We start from the raw sequence: 26,209 nt of genomic DNA on the forward strand, positions 1-26,209 counted from the left end.
GGGGAAGCTCTTTACAGAGAGAGTGGTGAGGTGCTGGAACAGGCTGCCCAGGATACCCCGTCCCTGGAGGTGTTCAAGGCCAGGTTGGATGGGGCTCTGGGCAACCTTGGGTAGATCCAGGCCTGGAGGTTGGTGGACGTGCCTGTGGCAGGGGGGTTGGAACCCTATGATCCTTGGGGTCCCTTCCAACCCAGACCATTCTATGATGAAATGGCTGATTGGGACCTGTGGATTTCCACCTCCTTCGCCCCCGGCTTTCGAGTGGTACGGGGGCGTGTGTTTTCAGTCTTCGATGGGTATGAACAAAGATGAACAGAGCTTACCTGCTTTGGCATCTCGTGGTCACTGCGACCTCCATTTGTGAGGATAATGGAAGAAGTTGCCTTGGGTGGGGTGGGGTTCCCCCCCCTCCTTGTTCCCTTTACTGGTTTACATGCCTTGGCTTGCAAAGGGCTGGTCGGTGCTGGTCCTGCTGTGGCTGCTGCAGGAGTGGTTGCTGTGAAGGAGAACAGCCGTGCGCCATCTCCAAGCTTGAAGTTTGGAATTTCCTGCAGGAAACAGCTTTCTTGTTAGTTTGTTTCCCAATGTTTGCATCTGTCAGCAAAGTGTCAACAGAAATGGATCTGGGCCAGGGAAAGGTGTTCAGGGGTTTGTTTTGTTTTGAAAAGGTAAAATGGCTGTCTTCTCCAAGCGCTCCCTGGGAAGCACAATCTGTACTGCCAGACGTGCCAAGAACAGGGTTTCCCGAGTGGTCTGCCATGGTCTCTACCCAGCGTGTCGTGTTGGACAAATCACTTCACCTTGCAGAACCTTTATCTCTCCATAAAATGACGTACCTTTTGCAGCCTTGAAAAGATGAGTTTATTTTTTCGGGAAGGTACTCGGGCCTGTGCCACTGACAGATGATCTCTTGTCTGGGTATGAAGTGTCGTGCTGTGAATTATAAACGCTTTCTCCTTCTCAACCCTGAATACTCGACCAAGTGGGTGTAAAGTGCCTTGGGCAGACTTTAGCACAAGCACTGGTGGGTTTTGACATCTAGAACATCTGAGGAAGGGAGGGAAATGGGTGCATTGGGGCACGAAGAGAGAATAGTGCTTTCACCCAAAAAAAAAGGAAAAAATACCAAAACACCTCTGATTTCTTAAAAGAAGAATCGGTAAACGTCACTTTTCTGCATTAATCCTTCAAAAAACAGTGAAAAGGTGCCAATCTCCGCTGAAGAGTATAATTTAGGGATGTTTTATTGGCCTGCTTTTTAATTAATTTTCTATTTTAAACAATTACCTGAGGAGAAATTGAGGAGAAAATGAAACATTTCTATGGCCGAGAAGAACTTGGTTCTGTTTACTGCACTGAAACTATGCACATCTTGATCACGTTAGCAAGGATTTCTTGTGTAGGGTGGGGATTTTCTTGGCAAGATGAGCCACCACAGAGTCAGCCAGATAATCTCTTCATTTCTCATTACCAGATGCTGCAAAGACAGAGAATTCATGCGAGTGCTGTGGCTGATGGGGAAAACTCCCAAGCTGAGTCCCAAACCTTCTTTCATGCACCTGAATTCCGCTCCACCTTTCATTTCTATCCATCAGTGGTGATGCTTTTCCCTCTCTGTCCGTAAATGTCTGAGCGGACATTTTACTGCCTTCCTTGACCAGTCTGCAGCAAACTATCATTTAATGGTATCAACACAGTTCTACAGAAAGCTTTCAGATAAGACAGACCAGCATTCAAGAGCTTTGGGCAGAGTATGGTAGAAAAGCAGTGGCAGTTGTCGAGGGAGGTGAAAAATGGAGATGGTGGTGAGACAAGGGTTTGCCTCTTGCTTAAGCTTCCTTTCCATTTAGGATGAAAGTTTTTGGTATAAACCCTTAAAACAGCCATTGGACTAGTTAGATCAATGTGTTGTGAAGATGCATAGTGGTGCTGTGCACAGCTTAAACCTTTGGGGTTCTAGCATCTGGAAGTGACCAGCTGTGGTGGCCAAGCCAGCTTCAGCTATTCGGAGCCTGTCTGGGCTCTTGTCTGCATGATTCTTCTTTTCAGCTTTGTTCATCTGTTCTTATCTGTTTTCATTTTCTGTTTGATTTGATTTGATTTAATTTGTTTGGGCTAGGTTTGTTGTGTTTTGTTTTGTTCTTTGGATGGGGTTTTTTTTGTTTGTTTTGGTGTTTTTGTTTGGGGTTTGGTTTTTTTTTGGCTGGAGCTCTGGAAGGTGACCCAGCTAAATTTGCTCTTACTTTGTACTTGCTGTTCCCACCCACTGTGGCTGCTGCGTTTTAGACGCAAGTATTCTCAATCTTATCACAGATGCAGGAGAAGCGAGGTAGGAAGCAAAGTCAAACGAAGGCAAAGAGCTGTTTGAGTGTTGGGTCTGCATCCTCTTGGCACAGAAATGTGTAGCTGCATTTGTTTCATCACTGGTGCATTAGGGTTTGCAAGCAGGTATACTAGAAACTGGGGAAATCCCACTTCTCGACACAGCTAAAGATAGGTTAGAAAGTAAGAGTTGAGGAGACAGCAGCAGTTAAGTGGTTTTGTTGGCAGCCTGTCAACAGGAAGGGGATTCACTTGAAGGTTTCTGTTCTGTCGTGGTGGGGATTTTTGTGTTTTAAAGGAGCAGAAATATGTCCTCTTTTGCATGGGCTGGCAAAACTGCCTGGATTTTTTTTTCCCCTCCCCCCAGACACGCTTAGCTTGCAGGATCCTTCTTCACACACCTGCTACCAGAATCATGAATTATTTTAGGATTAAGTGATCAGAAATTGAGGGCATGTCTCTGCAGAAGGAACTGAGGAAGAAATTTTGTATTTTGATTGCTCTGTGCTGATGGAGATCTTGGGGCACAGGCCAGGCTGGAGATCTTGATGCCTGTCTTTGCAGCTGCAGTATTCTTTCCAACTCTTATCGGCACTTTCAAGCTAAGCACAGTGGTTTTGATTTGCTGCCGCTTTGCCATTGGATGTGGTTATCTATTTTGTTCCTTTTAATGCTGAACATTCCAAAAGTTTTTGGAGGACTGACATTTTTCAGTGGTGGCTGTGCCTTACTGCCAGGCTACCTCAGAGGGATTGGGAGAGGCTCTGTTCTCACAATTGCCTGCGTATGCTAGAGATAGGCTGTGGTGTTAAAAAACAGTTTCAAACCTCTTGCTGTTTTCAGTCAAAGGTTTCCTTCCTTGAAGTTCAAATTCAGATGAGAATCCTCTGGTTTTAAATAGGAAACGTGTGTGATTATGCATTAGGGCTGTTTGGCTGAATCAGATCTATGGCCTTGATTCTAGCCCGTTCTTTGGGACAGTCATCTTTCCTCTGTTTTTCTCTCTTGGAGAAGTTAAATCCAGCAAGGGATTGTGCTTTAATACCCCATAAAACTGAAGGTGACTTATTCCAGCCGGAGATCAGTGTTTATGTTATTACCCTGGAGGAGAATTTGCACCTTGTCAAAGCCGAAGAAATCTGGCATCTCCCTGCCAGCGCCTTGGTTTCTTTCTTAATCTCTGACACTCTTTTAGTACTTGTTAATTCATGCTCCCCTTGCTGTGTTATACTCTGGTATGTGCACGGGCTGCTGAATTCAGGGGTTTGTAGTGATGCTGTACTTTTTTTTCTTTTTTTTTTTTTTTCATGAGCTTGTGGTATAGTGTGTGGGTGGAATTGGAAAGGGAAACAATTAATTTTGGACTGAGCTTTAATACTTGACATTCTGATTCCATCTGATAAGCAATATGAGTGGGATATCTTCAAGGAACATGAGTCAGTTTGAGTCCATGCACAAGAGACATGGGAGCAATTGTGCCCAAGTAAATTTCCACTCCTCTGGAGGGCATTTGTAAGATGTGCCTTCTAAGGTAGCAGCTGGCACGTTGCATGAGGATGGAAAAATAGGGGAGTGGAAATAACCTGGAGGAGGACTTCTGTGTTAAATCAGCATGAGGGGAAAACCTGATGGGCAAGTATAGATTTTCTTTTTTTTTTTACATAAGATTATAGCACAGAACTGACAAAGCTTTGGCAGTAGCAATCTGCCAAAGAATAGCGGTGGTTTGTTGGGGTGGGTTTTTTTTTTTGAAATCCATCTAATATCTTGAAAGAATTACCATTTGAGAATGTTTTTACCATTTTAATATAACAGCTGGTAAAAAGGAACATGTAAATAAGCAGCATACTCTTTTTCTAAAAAGTTAATTTGATTATAATGATGTCAGCTACAGACATAGTAGATGACTGTCCTGAAACTGACAGTTGAGTGCTACCCAGGCATGAGTTGTTACGCATGCGGTAACGCGAGCTACCCTGGTACCACAAGGTTGCCATTCGAGACTGTGGGCAAGATTTTGCTGGCCACCTACACCTTGCTCACATCAAGGCACTAAACTGCAGGTCAGGACTATGGGGGTTTATTTCCAGTGTTGTCGTATCAGTCTCCGGAAGTTTTGGCAAAAGGGGTGGGGAAGAACAATGGATCATCTCTCTCCTTTTCCCATTGAAAATATATCCATTAGAGCTTATTTTTGGCAGGAGTATGCAGGTTCCGGACACACTTTAATACTAGTGGGGGAACAGCTTGAAATTTCTTTTGTATTCCACTAATGGTAAAAACAGGAGAACTTTTGTTTGATGCATTTTTCAATTTAATTTAAAATGGCTTCGGTCTCATAGACTGTGATGAGAGCAATGTACCTTTTCTCACTCAAAGTTTTCAGCTGTGTTTTGGGCTACCTGTACCTGAGCAAACTAAGGTTCTTCTGAACTTCATAGCCATAGGATGCTCTCTAGGTTATCTATCTGCTTGGCTCTGGTTATTGCAAGAAGGTGCCTGTGGAACACAACATGTTATTCTGCTGCTGCTTGCAAGAAGATTAGTAAAATACAGGGTAGCAGGACGTGCTCTTTCCTGGGAGATGTTTTGCTGCTGCTGCCTTCTCATCCCTGTCGTGTTCTTGTGAAAGTTCACTATTCCCAGCAGCCTTGAACCTCTTTATTTCTTAAGCCTTTCCAGTCTGAGCTGAAGGCGACCGTTCTGCATTGAGTGGTACAAAAGATACTGGGGCTTTAATGATGTTCCTTTTTTTTTTTTTTGGTGGAGAGAGACTGCCATGCCTAATCAGATGGAAGCTGCTAAAGTACTAGTTGTCTGTACTTAGGCAATAGGTGTGCTTGTTGGTGTTTAATTAAAGTACGGGAACTGTTGATGTGGTGTGCTTGAGTTTAATAATCCAACTTCGAATGAGCATAATGTATTTTTAGTTTATAGCTGAAGGGTGAAATTGAGCAGCATCTTTTTAGAATAAATAAATAAATTTTAAATCCCTCTCAGCCGCTTATTCCCTCCTCTGTATTAATCCTCCTTCTCCTCCCTTCCTCCTCTGGAGTTTTACCACCCTTGTGAATAATGAATGAGCGTGAGGATTAAACAGTGTTTCTCTGGCCTCCTCTGTCTGTGTAAAACAGCTAACCTAGTTTCAGTTCTGCGCAGTGCTGAGAGATTTTTGCTTCTAATGGAAACAGTGGGTTTTTTTAATCCTTTGGCATCCCATGTGACTCCTCTGTAGCATTTCTGACCCTTATTTGCTGCCGAACGAGTTTCAGCCAGCTGCAACTCTTGCAAATCCATTTCATTCATTAATAGACCTTAAAGGTCATGGGATTCCTTTGTGCTTGGGAGAAGCTATCGATGTTTCACCACTTTCTATGAAGATGGATGGCAGGAGCACACCTACCTTTCGTGTGCTGATCAGTGGCTCTGCGGGCTTCAGCCAGCTCCTTGCTGAGTCTTGTTTCTTGAGTGCAACTTTGCCCGTTGCAGCTGCCCGTTCCCGTTATTTGGCATTTCCAGCACAGCCTGGTTTGAGCACGGTTGCTGCAGACTGGCAGGCACACACTCACTTCTGTATTGCAAGTTCTCCCAGGCAGCCTGTTCTGAAAAGGGGAGGAAGGAAGAGAGAGGTCTCACTTCTGTTGGAAAGGCATGCTCGTGCCAGAGTTGGTTACTAAAGGATAAATAGCTGGACTTTTCCATTTCATTGGAATTGCTTCTATGCATTCTAGCCCTCGAGATGCCTACAGCGTGTATTCCTCCAGTGCTGCTGTGATCACCAAACTCCCCTAAAGAAATATAAATCCTCTGCCTGCAGAATGTGACTGGCAGGAGTGGGCAGTGCCTATACCCCAACAGGGCTTGCCCCCATCCTGGAAAAAAAAATCCTTGGAGATTGAAAGAATAACTTACTTCCTGTGCTGCTTCAGCAATTCCTGCTTGTAGTGGGACTGCAGAAAGTATTGACAAGGTCTTCTGCTACTTGGGGAGTGGGGGGTAGGGGAAGGGCATTCAGGAACTACATAGAGATCTGGTTGTCTTGTTGCATGCATCAGCAAGCAAGAACATGACTTTTTCTTTAATTTACTATTGGCACTCTCTCCATTTTAAAATCCAAAAGGCAAATTACTGCTTGGTTTCAGGGGTTTTTTTTGTGATTGGTGCATCTTTAGTTATCCAAATATTCAAAGAGTACTTCTTCATATTTTGTAGCTGCTTTCAGGCTCACAGGTTTAAACAGAACACTGTCTGCACCGTAGCCAGTATGTAAAATACTGAACACTTTGCTGGCTTTGTTACCAGTGACTTCTGTTAGGCACTGGAAGAGCAGCTTGATTTTTTGGTGGTGAATTCAGATTTCATTTTTATGTGGAAAGACTATGAAAACAATGTGGTTTGTTGTTGCTCTTACCTGTAAGTTCATCTGTAGTGATGTTGGAGGTGCTGAGGCCTTGATAAGGGGATAGAGGCATTTTGACATACCCCTTTTGCTGATGTTCGTACAAATGTGTTCATTCAAAAATGCAATCAGAAATTTTGTTTCTGTAATGCTATACAGACTTTTGGTCTGTCTGCCCATTGTTGTGAACATGCTGCTTTTGACCTTTGTTTTAGGACTACCTTAGCTCTTAAAAATAGGGATTTTTATTTATACTTCTAGACAAAACCTGCAGGATGTTTCACTGGACTCCCTTTTGCAACTTCTCTTTGCAGCCTGAGATTTCTTAATGCCTCTGCCAACAAACTGGAAATGCTTCCTCCAGCCACTCTTTCTGAAGAAACCCACAGCATCTTACAGGAGCTGTATTTGACCAATAACAACCTCACAGACAAATGCGTACCCTTGTTAACAGGCCACCCGCACCTGAAAATCTTGCACATGGCTTACAATCGCCTACAGAGCTTCCCGGCGAGGTAAGTCACTGGTTTCGCTGCCTCTGGCCCACCCGGTGGGTGGGCATCGCCAAGCAGTTTCACAGCAAGAAGTAAATCTCACAGAAAGGCGGTGGCACAGGCTGTATTTTGGATGCAGCGATGCTGCAGTGGGTGGATTTACCTGCGGTGCCCTCCTGCACGCTGCTACCCTCTCTTGCGTCAGGCAGGCGAGCCAGTGCCGCGTGTCAGTCGGGGCGCTTTGATTGCGCTCAGTTCTCTTCAGCTGCACTAATTCAGCGTGACCGCAGTGTGCTTTTGAGGTTAAACAAGGAAGTCATCTGTTTTCCCTGGCTTGGCCACTTTGCTTACGCCTGGTGGGCTTCTCCTTACAAGAGATTTGTGAGCGTGGCAGTCTGGAAATGTCCTCTGGAAGTGGGCTAAACTCTGATGGGGAAAAAGCCTCTCACCCCAGAAGGAGATTCTGCCTTGGCAGCAATTTCAGTACTTTCAATTCACTCTGTTTTAATCAGAAATCTTTCAAGTGTAAGATGTGCTGTAAAGCTGATGGGATACAACCTTGGAAAAGAGATGCCAATAAATAAAGAAGAGGCGTCTCTGTCCTTGACTGATCTTCTGAGCAGCTGGGCTTCAACTGCAAGGGGGAGGGAGATGAATTAGGGGGGAAGGAGAAGATGGGAGATCTTTGGGTGAAGGGAGAAACTAGGGTTGAAAGGAGAAGGCAGGAGGAAAAGGTAGTGAACTGGTGAGCAGGGGAAATGCAAGCAAAATAAATCACTTGAAAAGTAGCATTAACAAAACGTTGACTGAAGAAGCACACATTTTGTTCCACAACTGTGTTAGCATCTGATGTGAGGAGAGGTGACAGGCACTGCTGTGAACAAGGACCCAAGTCTGCAATCTTATTTTCTTAAAATAACGAAAACCACTGCTCTTACCACCACTTCAAAATAAAATATGCTGTCTATTAAAAGAAAAAACTCAAACTTTTGTTTTCATAGCAAAATGGCCAAGCTGGAAGAGTTGGAGGAAATTGATATTAGTGGGAACAAACTGAAAGCCATTCCAACAACTATCATGAACTGCAGACGTATGCATACTGTAATTGCTCACTCCAACTGCATCGAAGTCTTCCCAGAAGTCATGCAGCTTTCGGAAATCAAGGTAAGGAAGGAACGTGCTTTGGAAGAAGCAAGTATAATACGATTTTACCAATTGTGTTCTCCCCTTAGGTCTCTTGTGGCTACAGGATAACGTATAGTCTCAGACATTACAGAGATCTGACAGCTGCTTTCTCCTCTGAGGTCATACAAAAAATATTCGCCCTTGTGTTGCCTTAGACTGGAAGGGAAGAGGAGCCTCAAAGTCTTGATTCACCTTCACCAAATCCTAGCTCCTCTGCCAAAAAAGCGTTAATTGTCTTCCTGTGACAGTCTGTTATGATACGACTTAAACATTTGGCAAGGGCTGTGCGTAATTAACTCTTGCTGCCTTGGCAATCGGTTGGGTGTGTAGGAATGGACTTTGTTTAGAGCACGTGTGGAAAAACCGCTAAAGCTGCAAAATGGGATAGGCCTTGGGGACAGAGATAAATTCCAGGAGCGCGGGATTTGAGTATTCATGCAAGCTACTTTAATTTTCCTAATTGCAGTCATATTTTGCGCAACCCGAGGAATGCTTAATCCGCCTCTTGTATGTGTTTCCAGAAGTAATTCTGTACTTTTCCTGACACTTCTTTCTGTGAGTCGTGTGCTTTGCTCAACCACGCTGAGGAGCGCTACGTCTCACCTTTTGTGACTCAAGGTCTTGCCTCTCGACTGCGTATAGCGTAAAACGCTGTGCGCTGCGCACTTTTTCTGCTGGCCAGAGCTGGGGGCAGGGTGGGGGTTAAATTGCAGTGTACAGATCTTGTGACATGGCACAAAAAACCTGTCGTTCTTCGTGGCTGAGAACTGGTTACTTGCTCGCAGGCCCAAAACAGCCCTAGTGTCCTTCAGGCGGCCTGTGAAGGCAGGAGGCCGAGGTCCCGGCCTGGCGTGCGTGCCTCAGTGGCTGGGGTCAGGCAAAGCAGCAGGAGCAATAGTTCTGTTGGACAAGTGAGCGCTTGTAGAGATGAGCTTTGTGGTTTTAGCCAGGAAATCTGAAACAAACTTGTGGGTTTTTGACTACTCCTCCCTCCTTGGAACAATGGCCGGAGGAAGCAGAGGGCCATTTAGAATCAATCAGAAGCAAAGCCTTTTTTCTTTGAGGAAGAATTGGGGCGGGGGAGCGAGGCTCTGTGTGGTAAACATTTCTTTAAAAGTATGAGGGTGGTGTCAACACAAAAAAAAAAAAACCCAAATAAGGGTAACATAAACATGCTGATAGGGAACAGTCAACTTTTTGTCTTTTTGTTCCTGCATTTTGGGGAAAGCTGAATGTTTCGTAAAAGCATCGATATTTAAAGTGTGACTCTGACACGGTGCTCAGCAGAAAAACGCTCTTGGAAGACCCAGCAGTTTCTTCCTGCTGGTTCCCTACGGTTATTTAGTTCTCTTTAGCAGAAGAAAGGGCCATGGATGTCACTAACTGTTTTGGGACTGAAGGAATAGCATGCGTGACTTCATCTAAGAGAATGGAGCGTTCTAGGACTCCACCTTTGTGGAGGGAAAATGCCTGGTCAGTGCTCAAGCCTGGCTTTAACTTAGGTGAGATGAGTTCATGTAGTTGTGAGACAGGAAGGTGCCTCGTTGGGCATAGGGATTCTTCTGGCCTCTTGGTGATTTCTCCAGGCCAGGATTGGTAGTAATAAGTTTAGAGGTCAAGCTTGCACTGCCTGGCAGTGTCTGTTACTTTCCTAAACTGGAGCTCCTTCTTGGGTACATGAGAGCATTCAGAATGTGCCCAAGTAAGTTCAGAATTTATTGTTTATGGATTTGGTTGCCTGGTGAAATAAGCTTGCTTGTAGCAAAGCACGGAGTTGTATAGTCTCGTGTCACCTCTGATTATATCATACTTGATGCTTAATTCTAACTGAGGTGGTATTCAAACACTTGAAACTTCTGGGGAAACTCTGTTACCTGAGGTAGTATGGCTGTTTGGCTTTTGTATTTAATTAGCCTGGGAGGCTGACATGTTAGGGTTTTGGAGTAAGTGATACTGGAACAGCTGCTAGCAGCAGTTACTTTTGCTGTCTGAAATAATTTCAGAAGGAAAGCTAACATAAGCGATGATGCTTTTACACTGACAGTAACTCCAGGATTTCCAGGCTTTTATACTGTCCAGCATTAGGTTTATCTTCTGCAAGCGGCCGAGCAGCTGGAATCACACAGACCTCAGTCCGTGCCCCAGCCGATTCTTCCTTACAGCCATTGTCTGACTTCAGCTTGCTTGCTGAAAATAAAAAAGGGCACTTTTTAAACTGCTACCCAGCATCCTGGTGGTCTTTCACAGACAGACAGTTTACTTCACCATCCAGTTTTTGTTAACTGATGAGTTTCTCCTCTTTCCATGTTGTCTTGCTGGTCTCCTGCGGTGAGGGCAATATGGAGATTCACATCACAGCTTTTGGGTCAGGCTTATCCTTCACAGGAGCATTACCTTGAGATCTGAAATAAATAAAAATCTTTTAGCAGGAGCATCTTAAAGATGAAACTCTATACTTTTTTTTGGTAGTTTTTCTCTTGGTTAACTAGGTTAGTATCATTATGGCTGACTTCATTCACAGCTGGAGATAATTCAAGTCCTTTCCCACACTGGACAGAACAGTTTCGAAGCTGTAAACGCAGTGTAAGCACATGCTGACTGTTAAACCCTATCTTAACAGCTGGTCTGTCTGGCCCTGTGTGCAGCTGCAGGTGTTGTTCTGCATGGGCACGGCTAAACCATCTTGCATTAAAATAATGCATGAGGAAATTTGGATCAGTTAGGGAATATGCTTTCCTCCTTGCCTGAGGAGTAGAATAAGGACTGAATTTAGCACAGATATGCAGAAAGTCCTCATTGGTACAAATAGTACAAATCAAATCTAAGAAATCCTATCCTAATAAATCAGCAATCTTCACTGGTGCCTAGGGACCGAGGACACGCAGCAGAGTGCTGCTACCTTTGGCACATTGGGCATTTAATGAGAGCAGTGAAATTACTTCACTGATTTTTTTGTACCTGTTATTCCAGCGTGCTCTTCCATCAGATTTGTAATGGCATCGAGGTGTGGAACACAGCAAGGCCTGCTGGCAGCTTCTTTAATCTGCAAAGTAATTACTGACGCTCTGGAAGGAGCAAGGAGCTGCGCAGAAGGAAAGAGCTCGCTGGAATACCCGTTCTGCTCAGCCCTCTGCTATTTTGTTTGTGCGACAGATTTAAACGCCGATTTCCTTATCGTGCTTAGATAACATCAGCAGTTTGTTCTTTGTAGATAATAAGGCCTCCGTATTAGGCAGCCTCAGGATTCACAATTTGGGTTGGAAATTTGTTATTTCCATTACATCTATGCAGTAAAGTGCTAGTAGACTTGTGCAGGTTTTACCAGGTTATCTTATGCCTTTTTCCAGCCAGGACCCAATGTCTTTGAATATACCTACAAAAATGGCAATGCCTCGCTTGTGTCAATGGAAATCGCTTAATGGTCGAAATGTGCAGCTAGGAAAAGCCTACCCTCCACCCCCCTTTAGCCTCCTGATTTATTACAGTTTTCAAATATTTCTTTTTTAGCAAGTTGAAAGTAGAAAATGATTTTTTTTTTTCTGCAAGATGTGGGTAGTTCTTCTGTCCCCTGTTAAATACCAGCCTGCTCTGTCCTCTGAATGTTGGGGAGGTTTTTTGGTGCATATGACACTGATGGTCCTGTAATAGGGTGTGGAGAGTTTGTTTTGTTCAAAAATAGCGTATTTTTCCCTCTTTATTGACTTTCATCTGGATATGGAGCTTTAAATGACACTGGGGGGTGTGGAATTTTGTCATTCTAGTGCACTTGCACTTGTTTTAGTTAATTTGTGCATAGCTGCTGGATGGCCAGAAAGTTTCTCTGCTGTTCTGTATTTTCTTCTGAAATATTTAAGCTTTCATTTTTTCACTGATTTTATTGACTTCTTAGATGGATTTGTGTTTAAATATGATGACACAAATTAAAACCATATTTAAAACTGCTCCAATATTTTTTCCTTTGCCCCCTCTACTTTTCCTCTCCACAGGCATTCATAACCCTCTTTTATTGTAATATCCCTCAGTAAATATTGAATTCCTGAGAACGTGTTCATACTGATGTTGGTTTAAACTGGCTTTGGAGAAGGGACTGCTCTGCCAGTGGCTTAGAAGCCCCAACTGTATTTATCTGCATTTCCTTTATCCATTAAAAGACTGGCAACTGGTTTTAACAGTATTTTTTTCTGAAGTACTTAAAAATACACTGAGCATCTTTGTGAAGAGCAGACAAACCATACTAGTTTTCTTACAAGATGACAGCTGGCCAGAGCTGGAAACAGTGGGAACACATTTCTGGCCGGCCCAGGCACCTGGGGAGAGGGCTAACTGCCATATGAAAGTCATTTTGTAAGAATCACTTACCTAAATGAATGGTCTTGGGTCTTGGATGCTGCCTTTATTGTTCATGAAAGGTGCATTACTACGTTTAATCAAAACTTGTATGCTCTTGACAAGTGAACAGCCTCGCTAACTTGGCTGCCTTCCTTTCGCAGTGCGTGGACCTGAGCTGCAACGAGCTGAGTGAAATCACGTTGCCTGAAAACCTGCCTCCAAAACTACAGGAGCTGGACCTGACTGGAAACGCCAGACTGGCCTTGGATCACAAAACCCTGGAGCTGCTGAAGTAAGTTACCTGACAGAGCGGGGAGGGGGCTGTGACAAAACCACAACACCCAGAAGCGTGAATCTCTTCGAGGGGCACGGCTGTGTGTGGTCAGTGGTCAGCAAGTAGCTGATGTATGGGCAGTACAGGCACTCACACTGCCCTGGAGAGGGTGACCCGCTTCAGCGCAGCCGCGTTCAGCCGTAACTGCGGACGGGGCCTGCCGGGCTGGTATAACTACTGTTGGGCCAGTTTGAGCTCCATTTTATTTCTGATACTGGCTACAACCAAAGTACTTGTTTTATTACATGGTTGAGATGCCAGTAGCTACTGCTTACTGTGGTTGGTTTATCTTTCTCACGTTCACCTGCTTGAGTCTGTGTTTGCCGTTGTGCTCCTTGGTTACATTTTCATGCGCTATTTCTTGCTGCCTTTCATACCCCTTTGCTTTTGTCCTATTTTCCACGTTTAAGGTGCTCCTGAAGACTCTAGTCTCTTACCCTGATTGTAGCAAAGTTAGTTACTTTGCTTTGGGACACTCCAATTTGTTACTTAATTTTTTCCCTGTCCCTGCATTTGTTTCCTGCCCTGAGACTTACCATTTATCGTTGAGATTTACCAAGTGCCTTGTGCCTCCTCCTGTTGTGTGCTGGGAGCTTGTTGCACTAGAACAGATTGGATGTGGACAGTGGCGCTGCCTTGAGCTTCTCTTGTGTCTTGAAGGGAGCTGCACCAGCTCAGAGGCTCCTTCTGAGACTCTCTGATCCTTAAATATTGAAAAATTCCCAGAAGGGTTACTCTACTTTTTAAGTGTGGAGCAGTTGCTTCCTGTGGTTTGCTTTTAAATGGTTAAGATCAAACACTGGAGGAGTAAACCTCATCTGTTGTATGAGCAAAGGAAACTTAACAGTGTGAGTTTGCTTTTAGTTTGAATCAGCTCAAATTAGCTTGAATTTACCTTTGATTTTATCAAATTTAAATGGAAATTTGAATAATGACGAGTTTTCACAGATGAAAAACAAAAGTCCGTGTTCTGCAGCAGGCGGTGAAAAAAAAAGAGGCATTTCTTTAAGAGCTGCTTTACTGTATACAGGAAACCTTCCTGAAGAAGCTGTGTGTAATGTTGCTCTGGTTCCTAGGGGGAAAAAATAAGAAATATTTATTTATAGATGTAACAAACCGGAGCTTAGCAGAATGGTGTAGAAACTGAAAGTGAAAGGTCAGCTTTCCATGTGTATAACCCAGCAGACAAGATGGGCAAGCCGGTCTCTTGCTACTTTTCTATTCAGGCATCATGCCCTATAATGGTGGGGTTCAAATTCAAGTCCTAAGTAGCAGAGGAGTGGTATGGCCCAGTTACATACCGTATTTTCACTGGCGTATGCGTTGTCTTTAATTCACAGAAAACTTAAATCCTCTTGTCTGTGCGTTTTCTTTGGTTATTTAGGGGTTTTTAATAAATTATCCGTAAGATCTCAGGTCTGTTCTCTTCCCTAATACTCATTAGCTGCAGTCAGGTGTTTCAGGCCTCCTGAGAGGCTTCCTAGTGTCTGTACTGATACACCACGCTGACTTCTGTGGTGTACTGCTATAATTGACTGTGAGGGAGGAGGTGCTCCTTCTTCACTTGCGGGTTTTTTCTGTGGCAGGCACAAAAATACTTGTGCAGTTGGTACTTTTTATATCTTCCTTCTGCATGTGAAAGGCAGCTCCCCATCTGTGCCCTGGCAGGATGCAAGCAGGTAGTAGGTTAATACGTATTCTCGGTGCTGGTGAGGAGTCCTGTCATGTATGCGTGCTTTTTTAATATCTGTAGAGGGCTGCATGCTTAGGAGTGTGTTACCAAGTGATTTATTGGACATAGAAATTATCAGTAGCAGTTAAAATGGGGGGGGGGGAGGGGGAAGAAAGAAAGATGATGCTATTCTTATTTTCAGGAAAGAGCATTTAGTTCAATTGTAACAATCACTTTAAGGGGGAAAATTAAGGCTCCCGTGCTGTCTGGAAGCCTTAGCCCATCTTCCTTCCCTGCATAGGATGTGCTGCTGGATATCACTCCTTCCTGGGCACATGGTCTATTTGTAGTGGTGCTGCTGAGGAAGCTGAAAGCAATGCGTTGAGGTGGCTTTTGGGGTTTTTTCCTGGTGCAAAAATGGGTGTGCTGGGAAGCCCTCAGATAACTGTGGGTCCTTGACCTGCCCAGGAACCACGGGTCAGTCAACTCGATTAAAAAAAGAAACAAACAGAAAAGCCCTTTTTGATCCAAGTTCCTCTGCCCTGGAAGACGAGTCCCTTGTATGAGAAGTCTGTGAAGAAAGTGTGTTTGCTCCTGTGTGTGTGGAGACAGAATTCAAATCTCTCCTACTTTAGAAGAGACCCGGGTTTCCACTTTGATTTGGGGTCAGGTAATCTTTTCTAACGTTGGCGGTGAGATGGTTTTGCCCCCTGTGTGTCAGGCAGAGGGCTGCAGAACCACGGCCTTAAAACACCGGCGGTTCTAACGCGCCTGATGCGATTTGTTTGCTTTTCATCTGCCCTCGCCCCTGCACACCCTGACTGTTAGTGTAAAAGGGAATGGGACTGGATGTGACAGCACTTGGGGTTATTTGAGGAAGGCTGTGCAGTGCTGAAAAGACTTCTCTGCGCGTTTGGGTCAGGTGGGGTTTGGGTAGAGAAAAAGGAATGCTCAGAATGAACAGTTAGACCTTTCTGCTTGTGTCCTTTTATGATTCATTTGGTTCATGAAAGGTTCGTGTGCCTTTGAAGTGTCTGCAGCGTGTGGGGAGCTCGCTTTCCCTGCCTTTGGAAGAGAGCAGTAGGGAGCAGGGAGGAGGTCATCCCTCCCCAGCAAAGCAGGGCTGCAAAGAGAAAAAGGATAAACAGAGAGGGCTGGGCCCTTTTTAAGTCTTTGCTGCACTGCATGAGATATTTGAAATTCAGGCTAAAGGCTATGTCGGTAGCAAATTGGAGGGTAGAGGATCAAGGGCCGAAGTAAAAACTAGGGAAGGCAGAAAGGGCTGTGCTCGCTGTCGGGGCCACAGGCTGGCTCTTGCAGGTTGGCGAGGGATGAGGATGGAGTAGATTTCTGTTAGTCTGTGTTTTCATGTGTTGCTGCTCCTAAATTATCTTTTTTTTTTTCCTTCTTTTTTCCCATTTAGGGGATGAGGTGGGACATACAGGAGGCTTCATTTGAGTACGATAAACAGAGCTCAGAGACTTGTTGTTAAAATGGGTGGGAGAGGTGTAGATGTTAAAAATCGCTCCCCTGTATTTGGCTTTCATCAAGGTAGTGACAAACCTGCCTGTGTTGCTGCTGGGCCAGGTTTGAACCAAACAACACAGGGGTGAGGGCAGGGGAAGAAGAGCCAGTGAAGCAAAACACTGCAGCAGACACCCTCCATAGAGACCCAGTTACTGACCACTTTCTTGTTCTTCGTGTCCAGGGACGTAGGAGCAACCCCTTTGTCTGTCCCGCTCTGTTCTCTCCTATCATGTGCATTCCTAAGAACTGGGAAGGGTGGAAAATAGGTGTTCTCGTCACATTTTAAGCTGGATTGTGTCGTGGCTTCATTGGGTCTTTCCCTTTTCCTTTCTCCTTGCAGCAATATCCGTTGCTTCAAGATCGACCAGCCCTCGGCCGGCGATGCTTCAGGAGCGCCGGCGGTGTGGAGCCATGGTTACACAGAGGCCTCGGGCGTCAAGAACAAGTACGACCTGGCGTGGTTTTTATTATACAAGCATCTTAGCAGCAGAGCACCTCTGTGCCCATACAAAGAAACCCTTTTTTTCAGTGAAAGTTTTGGGGACTTCTGGGCCTCACAAAGGCAGAGGCCACGCCATGACTCTATATTTGTATACTGGGCCCCTGCCCCGCTCTCCACTTTGGGCTTTGTTAGGGAAGTTGCTAAGATACGAGTGGAACCACACATTTTGTCTGTGCAAGACTCGGGTGCTTGAAAAAGATCTGAGTGTTTAGAAGCATTTTCCCTTCTGCAAAGCTGCTTTATCTTCAACCAAAGGATGTTTACCAAGCAAATCAGAGATACTAAAGGAAGAGGCAGAATGGCCAAAACGCTGAATATTCATAGCGTGCGGAGCTCCTGTGACTAAGGCAGCACTTGACAAATAATGTACCAAGAGTCTGCTAGTCTCTGTGGTGCTGGCAGTGTGATGAATCTTTCTTTGTTCCTTAAATACCTTTTTAGAAATCTTCTGCTACCTAGGTTTCTGTAGCAAGTGCCAGCAAGCCTTTGCTTGCTGTTAGCTGATTTAAGGCACGGCTTGGTCATCGGCCTGGTAAATCACAGGGGTGGCTTTCAGAGGGGCAAGGGCGGTTTCAACTGATGGTGTTTCAGGCATACTTTTCCCCATATTTCTATAAGTAAGGGACCTGTTCACATGCTGAAAAGGAGGAAGAATCCTTTAGGGCCTGGCTGGAACATCCAGTATAGTTCTGTCCATGTCTTAGCACTGTTGGGAGGCCTGACTCTTCTCCACAGCTCCGAAAGCAGTCCCGAACAGAAGTGGTTAAATCTTGCTTTCAGACCAGGCTGCATCTTCCTGGTCAGAATGACAAGGTGAGAAGCTAGTAGTGGGCACCTGCCTTGATATTCTCCTGCTCTTGTTTTCCTTCCAGGCTGTGTGTGGCAGCACTTTCAGCCAATAACTTCTGCGACAACCGGGAGGCGCTTTACGGTGTTTTCGACGGTGACCGCAACGTGGAAGTGCCGTATCTGCTGCAGTGCACAATGAGCGACATCCTAGCAGAAGAGCTGCAGAAGACAAAAAATGAGGAGGAATACATGATCAACACTTTCATCGTTATGCAGAGGTGAGTCTTGGATCTGAAGCTTTTTATCTTTTTCCCCCTTGTGTATGCTCACTGGACAGTTTTTCCCTTCCAGGTCAGACACTTGCTCATTTCTGGCTTCAAAAAATGCCAGTGCAATGTTGTTTTCTTTTATTGCTTGTTTTGTGAATATTGTCCTCTGTTCCTTTCAGGTGTGGGGAGGAAAAAAAAACTCCCAACACCCACCACCCAAACAAACAACAACAAAATATCAACCCACCTGCAAAGTTACTAAATGCTCATGGCTCCCTAGCGCTTGAAGGGTTTATTTTTTTCTGGTGTCTTCTTTAAGTCTCACAATTCAGAAGTGGCCATAACCAAGTCAGTGGTATGAATCTCTTCATCTTTTAAGCCTCCTTCTGGCTGCAAAGCCTGATCCTTTCTGCTTCTCTGTACCAATTCAGATCATTTAAGACTACACAAACATGTAGTCTGGCTCCTTAGAAATGTCAATCTCCTGCCATCCCTTTGGCCTTAGAATATTATTCGAGCATGACCCATCCAAAGAGATCGGGATGTGATAGCTGAGGGTGTGATAGTGGCTCTCTGTAGTGGTTTTGGAAGCATGTGTGCGTGCTGTTCTCGGCAGAAGAAGAAACTGTGCCCAGGGAGGCACCGAGCAGAGGAGGAGTACGGAGGGAACGGAACAAAGGAGAATGAAGAGGTCAGGGAAACAAAAGAGAAAGCAAATAAGCAGCCTAGGGACTGAGGAAATGGATTGAGCTAAAAGCGGCATTGCTTAGCCTTCAACTGCTGCACCTTTGGAAAGGAAAAATACTGGAGTTCTGGTCCGGTCTTGGGAAAAATACAGGAGTAATAGGGTGGTATTGAACCTTACAAACACAGGGGAGAAAATGCTTCCTTTCCCTAATTGCTTGTAACAGTGCCTCGGACCCGTAGCTGAGAAGGTGGTTGCTGTATACTTTAAATATTAAAAAATAAAAACAAATTGGGGAATTAAGTGGTTTTATTTTCAGAGGAATGTGGCTTTCCTACAAAAAGCTGCATTTTTTTCTTTTTTTTAATTGGGTGGTTGGTTGTTTGGTTTTCTTTTGGTCTCAAGTCAAAATAAGCTAACTGCTTCTTTGGAGAACCAGAAATAGTGTTCATTCCAGTTGCATTTAGCCATTCATTGGGGATTATTACGGATGAGATGCAGCACTCCTGAAGTGTATTTACCAAAAAAAAAAAGGCACATTGAAGCTTGGTCACAAATTGAGTTGTACGTTCTCTCCCCAGGATTTAGAATCAACAGCTCTTGCCAGATGCACATAGCCTTAATATAAATTTTAGTAACCTCTATAATTAGCTTTCTAATTACTGTAATTCCTAATTAGTATAGGAAAAGGCCCTGATAAACAAGATACTGAGAAGGATGGATGTTTTTTCACAGTCTAGTATTGAAATGATGTACCTTCTAATGATGAGATTCTGAAAACTTCACTTTTATCCATTTTTTTTTGGTTTTTGGGGTTCTTTTCCCTGCTATGAGCCCTGCCAAAACAGCAGGCTTAAATATGTCTAAGAACCTATTTCACACATTAGTAACTGATGGGATAAATGACAAGTGTGTCTTCTCTCAGTGGAGTTCAGAGCTACTGTGCTTTTTTAGTCAGCATTTGATACTTTAAGAGCATTATTCTGAAGACATCAAAACAGCAAACGTTTTACCACCTTTTTTGGTCAAAAATAGTCAAAAATTTTTACAGTTAGAATTACTCTGTTTTATATTAAAATATGTAGATTCAGAAGCTGAAGAACCAGGTGGCTGACCTGAGCCCCCTTTTCTAAGCTCTACTTGCACTCAGTTAATAGTCCTCAACACCTTTCTAACCACCTCTGTTCCCCTTGGTCTGACTTTCAAAACAAGATGTAGAGGAAGACAGAGAACCGTGCAGCTCTTCCAGGTGCGAAGAGGGGAGGGGGTTTTTGGTTCTAAAATGAAGCAGATCAGTGCATCTGCTTGTGTGTAAATAACACGCTGCCCCAGAGCTGCACGTGATTTCTCTGCAGTGCTGCCACAGTGTCAGTGTCCTCAGTAGAGGCTTTTGTTTCTCCCCCAGTGATCCAACAGAGTCGACCCGCATGCTCGTGGCTGCAGGACAGCAGCTGTTTCTCCGTAGTACCCGTAACACTTCTCTTCCAACAATCACTGTTTTGTTTAAATTCCAGGAAACTTGGAACAGCTGGACAAAAACTTGGAGGCTCTGCTGTCCTTTGCCACATAAAACATGATCCCATGGACCCTGGTGGATGCTTCACGCTAACCTCAGCAAACGTGGGGAAGTGCCAAACCGTTCTCTGCCGGAATGGGAAACCTCTGCCTTTGTCCCGGTGTTACGTGATGAGTTGTGAAGAAGAGCTGAAGAGGATTAAGCAGCATAAGGCCATTATCACAGAGGTTAGAGAACAGATAGGGACTGTTGCAACTTGCAGCTTCCTCGGAGGGCGCGTGCGCAGCGCTGCGTGGAATGACACGTCGGTATGCGTAACCTCTGAGAGGTGCTGGTAGCGGCGTGGGGTCCAGGCTTGCGCTCTTCCTGTCAAGGGCACTCGTGTCCTGCAGTCCAGTTACTGTGCCATCACGTAGCTTTTCCATCCCATCCCCATGCTGGACGTTGGGTGGCTTCGGAGAGGGAGCGCTGTGAGCGTGTTGTGTTGCAACAGGAAAGCAGACACCCCCCTCCTAATGGGGAGAGGAATTGCTGTGCTGGGGCTGTCATGAAGAGCCCCTCCAATTGGAGAGGGGAGAGGGCAGAGCACTTGGAGCGATGCTGTCCTTCCCTTAGGAGACTCCTTGCTCCTGGCAGGCTGACCTTGCTGTCTGAGCTCCTGCATTCCCAGAGCTGCCCTTTGACAGGCAGCTCTTAAAGAGAGCGCTTCCCCAAAAGGAAAACCCATCCTATGCTCAGCTGAATCATGAGAGGGGGGAAAAACTATTTCTTCCCTTCTTGGAAGCTTGAAGTCACAGCTGTCAGCTTTGCTTTGCCTGTGTGACACATGCACAGGAACCCTCTTAGTGGTGGAGGCAAGGGCAGAAAACTCGTTGCTGCACACTGTGAGCTGGGTGTTCATATGTGTAGGGGGAAGGAGAGGGTGTGGGTGTAGAGTAAGATGTGGGCCTGTTGATCTTGCCAGGGAAAGATGATGGCTGGGACCTCAAACATGACGAGTTGGAGGGGAGTTGCTCCAACGTAGTCTGCATCACTGAGGCACACTCCTTGTGCTTTTCTGTAGAGGAAAAGGAAATTTCTGCCCTGAATCTTAAGATGACTCATTGATTTCATGCATGTTGGTGGCTTATCACTGCTGTCAGCTCTCTAATGGGGAAGTTAACAAGCCGACAAGGTGGCTTTTTTTTTTCTGAGTGGTTTTGAAGGGGAAGCTTTTTTCAGTCTTGGTTCACTTTTTTATGGTTATCTGCTTTACAATAACCACTGCAAGTCATCAACTGGACCAAATGAGAATGAATCCTCACCTTTGTTGTTCTTCTTGAACACACAAGTGGTGGGGTGCAGCTCTCCCCAGCAGGCTGACAGATATCCAGGCTTGCTGCTTCAGGCACTTGCTCTGCTTATTCTGGCAGCTTGGATTCAAACCAGGACAAGATCCTGGGATTTGGAGGCACATGGGAGTTAAACACATCCATTTTTTTTGCTGATGTTTTCCCTTCAGATAATACTCCTCCTCCCCTTGGAAATGTCATATCTAAGTGGAAGTGTAGTAAGCAGTTGGGGCATGTAAAGCATTCCACTACAACTCTGCTGACTGAGAAACCCAGACTCGCTCCCTGCTGGGTTTGACTTGCATGCTTCATGTGCATTTTTTTTGTGGGTTTTATTTTATTTTTTTTTTTTCAAATGAGCATTTGTTTCCAAAGTGATGAGCCAAGATGGAACCTACAATTGTTACAGCTGCAGGAGAGAGTTGAGTCGTAACTGAATGACCTGCCCCTATATCAAACGGAGCTGTGTGTGGCGGCTTTGCTCTGTGGAAAGCCAGATTTCGTGGGTGGAGGAGGGATAAGTCTGACTCACTGGTAAAACATTAGTCCAGTTGGCTCTTGCAGCTGCAGGAGCAGAATAGATGGCTCTTTGTTGCAGACTTCTGCTTTGTTGGTCTGCGCATAGGTGATGCTGATGACAAATCAGTAGGGTGTAGGAGGCGCAGCGCAGGATTGGAAACCAGCCATCACCGTGCTCCAGTCCCAGCTCTGTCACCTCCTTGCAAGTCATTCTGCTTTTCTGTCTCCTGATTTGTAAATGGCAGTGCTGAGGGTACTGCGAAAACGGCCGTTGGTGAAGCACAGGGGGATGTGGGTGCTGTGTATCTGTGCCTGCTTTGTGTCCAACTTCCTGCCCTTTCTAATTTCAGGATGGCAAAGTGAATGGTGTGACGGATTCAACGAGGATCTTGGGGTACACCTTCCTCCACCCGAGCGTGGTGCCGCGTCCTCACGTCCAGTCCATCACCTTAACTCCACAAGATGAGTTCTTCATTCTGGGGAGCAAGGGGCTGTGGGACAGCCTCTCGATGGACGAAGCAGTGGAGGCGGTCAGAAACGTGCCTGACGCGCTGGCAGCCGCGAAGAAGCTTTGCACTTTGGCCCAGAGTTACGGCTGCAACGACAGCATCAGCGCTGTCGTGGTTCAGCTCAATGTGACAGAGGACAGCTTCTGCTGCTGTGAACTTAATGGGGTCCCACCCCCCAGCCCTGGCATTTTCCCCCAGTCTGTCAACGTGGTCATCAAGGACAGGCCGACGGATGCTCTTGGGATGCCGTCTTCGAGCAGCGGCATGGCTTCGGAGATCAGCAGCGAGATCTCCACCTCCGAAATGAGCAGTGAGGTGGGGTCCACGGCCTCCGACGAGCCTCCCCAGGTAGCCATGAACGAGAACAGCCCGGCCTACCCAGGGGAGCAGCGCTGCATGCTGCACCCCGTCTGCCTGTCCAATTCTTTCCAACGTCAGCTTTCCAGTGCCACCTTCTCCAGCGCCTTCTCCGACAACGGCCTTGACAGCGACGACGAGGAGCCCATTGAGGGGGTGTTCACCAACGGCAGCCGCGTGGAAGTGGAGGTGGACATCCACTGCAGCCGGGCGAAGGAGAAGCAGCTTCTTCAAGTGCCTGTGGAAGCCAGCGATGAAGGTATCGTCATCAGTGCCAACGAAGACGAGCCCGGCCTTCCCAGGAAAGCTGAATACTCTGCCACGGGGACGATAGGGCGCCGGCGGGGCAACGGTTCTGTGGCGCCACAAGAGAGGAGCCATAACTTAATTGAAGTTGCAACGGATGCGCCGCTTAGAAAAACGGGGGGCTACTTTGCTGCTCCAGCACAGCCGGATCCTGACGACCAGTTCATCATCCCGCCGGAGCTTGAAGAAGAAGTCAAGGAGATTATGAAGCAGCACCAGGAACAACAGCAGCAGCAGCAGCAGCAGCGGCAGTATCCGATGGACCACCTGGCAGACTATTACGATACACCACTATGACCCGCTCTATCCACTGCTCAGAAACAAACTAACAAGCGAGGAGACTTGAGTGTGGGACCCAGCGGGCTCACATCACAGCAGGGGTTTTTCCTTATCCTTTTCCTTTATACACTTCCTTTTCCTTATCCTGCCACTACAGATAACTGCAGCTTTTCAGTTCGATAGGTTTAATATTCATTGACTTTCTTCTAGAGACGCTTGACCGGTAAAGTTTAAAATAGTTAACCTCCCCTTAACATATCAAATGTAAAAACAAAAAACCGAAAAATAATAAAAAAAAAATAAATAAAAAGGTTTAATATATTGTTGAGAAACAGATGATGATGTAATATTTTTTAAAATGGCTTGTTTGTTTTGTTTGAAAAGCAGGGCAGTAGCCAGTGCTAAATGATTTAAGTAATATTGTAATACCGTATTTCTTTGAGAGAAAAGGCTTTTTTTGGTCTTGAAAATGATAGACATTTGTAGAATATGGAGACTAACTCCTAGGAGTTGCTTTACTCTTTCAGGTGACTTAAGTCACTGAGATTCACTAATTTTCTCTGAGAGAACAGTTGATTGGGAAATTCCTGTAAATAGCTCAGTGTTGTATAGTGACGCTTACATGTTTTGTAGCCTTGGCATTAAGGACACAACCTGGAAAACTGACCTTCCGTTTTTTTCCTTAGGCGACTCTTTGGGCCGCGGTGGTTGAGCAGAGCGCGCCGCGTGGCTGCGGGCAAGTAGGCGAGAGCCAAGGTGGGGTAGGCTGTTTAAAGAAACCCCCTTTTTTTCCCCCCTCCGGTCTCTTCCTTTCCTTACTTTTACAGACATGTTTTGTTTGTGATCCTTACTGCTGCCACAACCAGCATGATTGTATAGAGCTCATTTGCTGTAGAACAATTTACATACCGAGAGTTATATTAAAGCCGAATGCACAAATGAACATGTCATAATTTTTGTTATAATAAATATGAAATTTACACCTGACGTCTGCCTTTGTGCCTGGGTAGCTCAGCAGCCGCTCTCACGCAGGGGGCTGGCTGCGCTCTGTCGGCGTGCCGCTCGCTTGGAAAACCAAGGAGCGTTGGAACCTTCCCGGCTCGATCACATTTTTACACTAAGCACAGGAGGTCTCCTGTGCCTTGGCAATTCAGAGGCCACACCAAGTGGCCTTTAAAAGATACGAAACAACTCTGGGAGGAATTGACCTGTTTCTTCCCCCCCTCCCTTGCTCCCCCTCAGAACTAATTCAGCGCTATTGATTTGCCCTTTGCCAACGTATCGACAATGCCAGAAGACGGAAGAGGAGCGCTGCTCTGGCTCTATCCCGCTGGGACCCTGCAGCTGAAGATAGAAATGAGGAAGGGATAAATGTGGGCTAAGAAAAGGGAGGATGAAAATGTGGGTATGGAGAGCAGAGGCAAAACATAAGGAGAAGGTGGAAAAGCGAACTCTGAGCTCCCTGTGTAAACTCAGATTTGCTCAGAACAAACACGAGTTGCAGGGTAGTTTGTTAGCGAAAGGGCATTTTCCTGTGGGAAAGGAGCAGCACCCTTTTTCAACATTGCCTCCAACCAAGTGCTCCATTTTACTTACCACTCTTTAAAAAGCTGAATTGGTGTGTGATCGCTTCTGCTTAGCGTTTGGTCTATATTTTGGGAGAGGACTGTGATAACAGGCTGTTGTCCTCTGTTCTAGGATGCAATGGCCAAGTGAGAACAGGGTTGCTGTTAGCAAGAGACTTGAGTTTCTTTTCCTTAAGTAATAATAATAACAGCAGAGAAGCATCTATGAGGATACCTGGTTTGGCAAATGTTAGTAGCGCTGTCTACTGTATATCTAGGAGAATTGTACTTGATTGTAATTTAGGCTTCAAAATAATCTTTTTCTTACAGACTACTCATTAAATAATGCTTTTAAACAAACAAACAAAAAAGGTTATGGTTTATTGGCTGGTAAACCATAGGTGTTTTCTGGCAAGCAGTTTGTGTATTTCAATTTTTGTCAAATGACTAATGTTTCTTGGTGTCCTCAGAAAGCACTAGCTTTTTTTGTCCTATGTTCAGATGTTGCTTGAGGCTGAAGGTGATAAACAGCAAGGACACGACCATGCCCGAGACTAGTGATGACAAGTTTCAGGTTTCCTGAGCAAGCTGGGAAATTCTTTGTATCTTAAAGAAGAAACCCAACCCAAAACCAATTCTCTTCTCACCCACAGCTCATGGAGGAGTAATGACGTTCCACTGCCTGTGGTCTGTGTTTATGACAAGGTGCCTCTGGTGTGCTGTACATGTGATACTCCAGAGAGAGGAACAGTGGTTAGAGCAGGGGTGGGAGGGGGAACCACTTCACGTGAGCTAAACTTCTGCCCAGCACTGAGAACTGGCGCTCTCTGCTGTGCCCTGTTCTCCTGTGAACAGCAGGACACGCGTGAGGGCTTCATAAAGACTTTACCCTTTCACGTGAAGGACAGATTCCAGGACCTCGACGACCCCTGGGGCATTAGCAGCTTACAGCCAACAATGTGGTTTTTCTCCTTACACCCCTTACCTTGAATCTAGGTGGTCAAAGCTGACCAAAGCCTGCCACTGTCAGTCCAGGGCCTTCTGTGAAGTTTGCATCCTGGAGTTGGGGCTTCTGTAGCATCTGGGCAACAGGATTTTGGCCGAGGAGATGCACCTAAAATTTCTGCTCTGCCTGAAGAAGACACTGGTCTTATCAATCCCTTGTGCTATGACTTGTGTTCACAGGGCCCTGTTAGGCCTCTGCTGAGCTTTCCATAATGTGCTCAGCTGGATCTCAGTAGGGTGGGTAGGAGCATCTTTGGAAGCTTTAGCCATTGTTTTTAAACAAGGGTAAAGGGCGTTTTGTTCTGGCTTTAAACT

The 26,209-nt window shown here is 45.4% G+C and overlaps 1 protein-coding gene across 1 annotated transcript in view; it reads left to right on the forward strand.

The window, feature by feature from the left end:
* The window catches only part of PHLPP1 (PH domain and leucine rich repeat protein phosphatase 1), a gene marked incomplete at its 5' end in the record, with an annotated part of 145,042 nt that extends 120,737 nt beyond the window's left edge, over positions 1-24,305 (forward strand). The window contains 7 exons of the mRNA XM_084260264.1: positions 7,036-7,236; positions 8,217-8,379; positions 12,891-13,021; positions 16,603-16,707; positions 17,637-17,831; positions 20,022-20,250; positions 22,224-24,305. Of these exons, the coding sequence (XP_084116390.1) occupies positions 7,036-7,236; positions 8,217-8,379; positions 12,891-13,021; positions 16,603-16,707; positions 17,637-17,831; positions 20,022-20,250; positions 22,224-23,342 (2,143 nt within the window). The 3' untranslated portion in view covers positions 23,343-24,305. The remainder of the gene's footprint in view (positions 1-7,035; positions 7,237-8,216; positions 8,380-12,890; positions 13,022-16,602; positions 16,708-17,636; positions 17,832-20,021; positions 20,251-22,223) is intronic.
* Between the last annotated feature and the right edge of the window lie 1,904 nt (positions 24,306-26,209).

The sequence above is a fragment of the Gallinula chloropus genome (genome assembly GCF_964237585.1).
Source record: "Gallinula chloropus genome assembly, chromosome: 2".
Lineage (NCBI taxonomy): Eukaryota > Metazoa > Chordata > Aves > Gruiformes > Rallidae > Gallinula > Gallinula chloropus.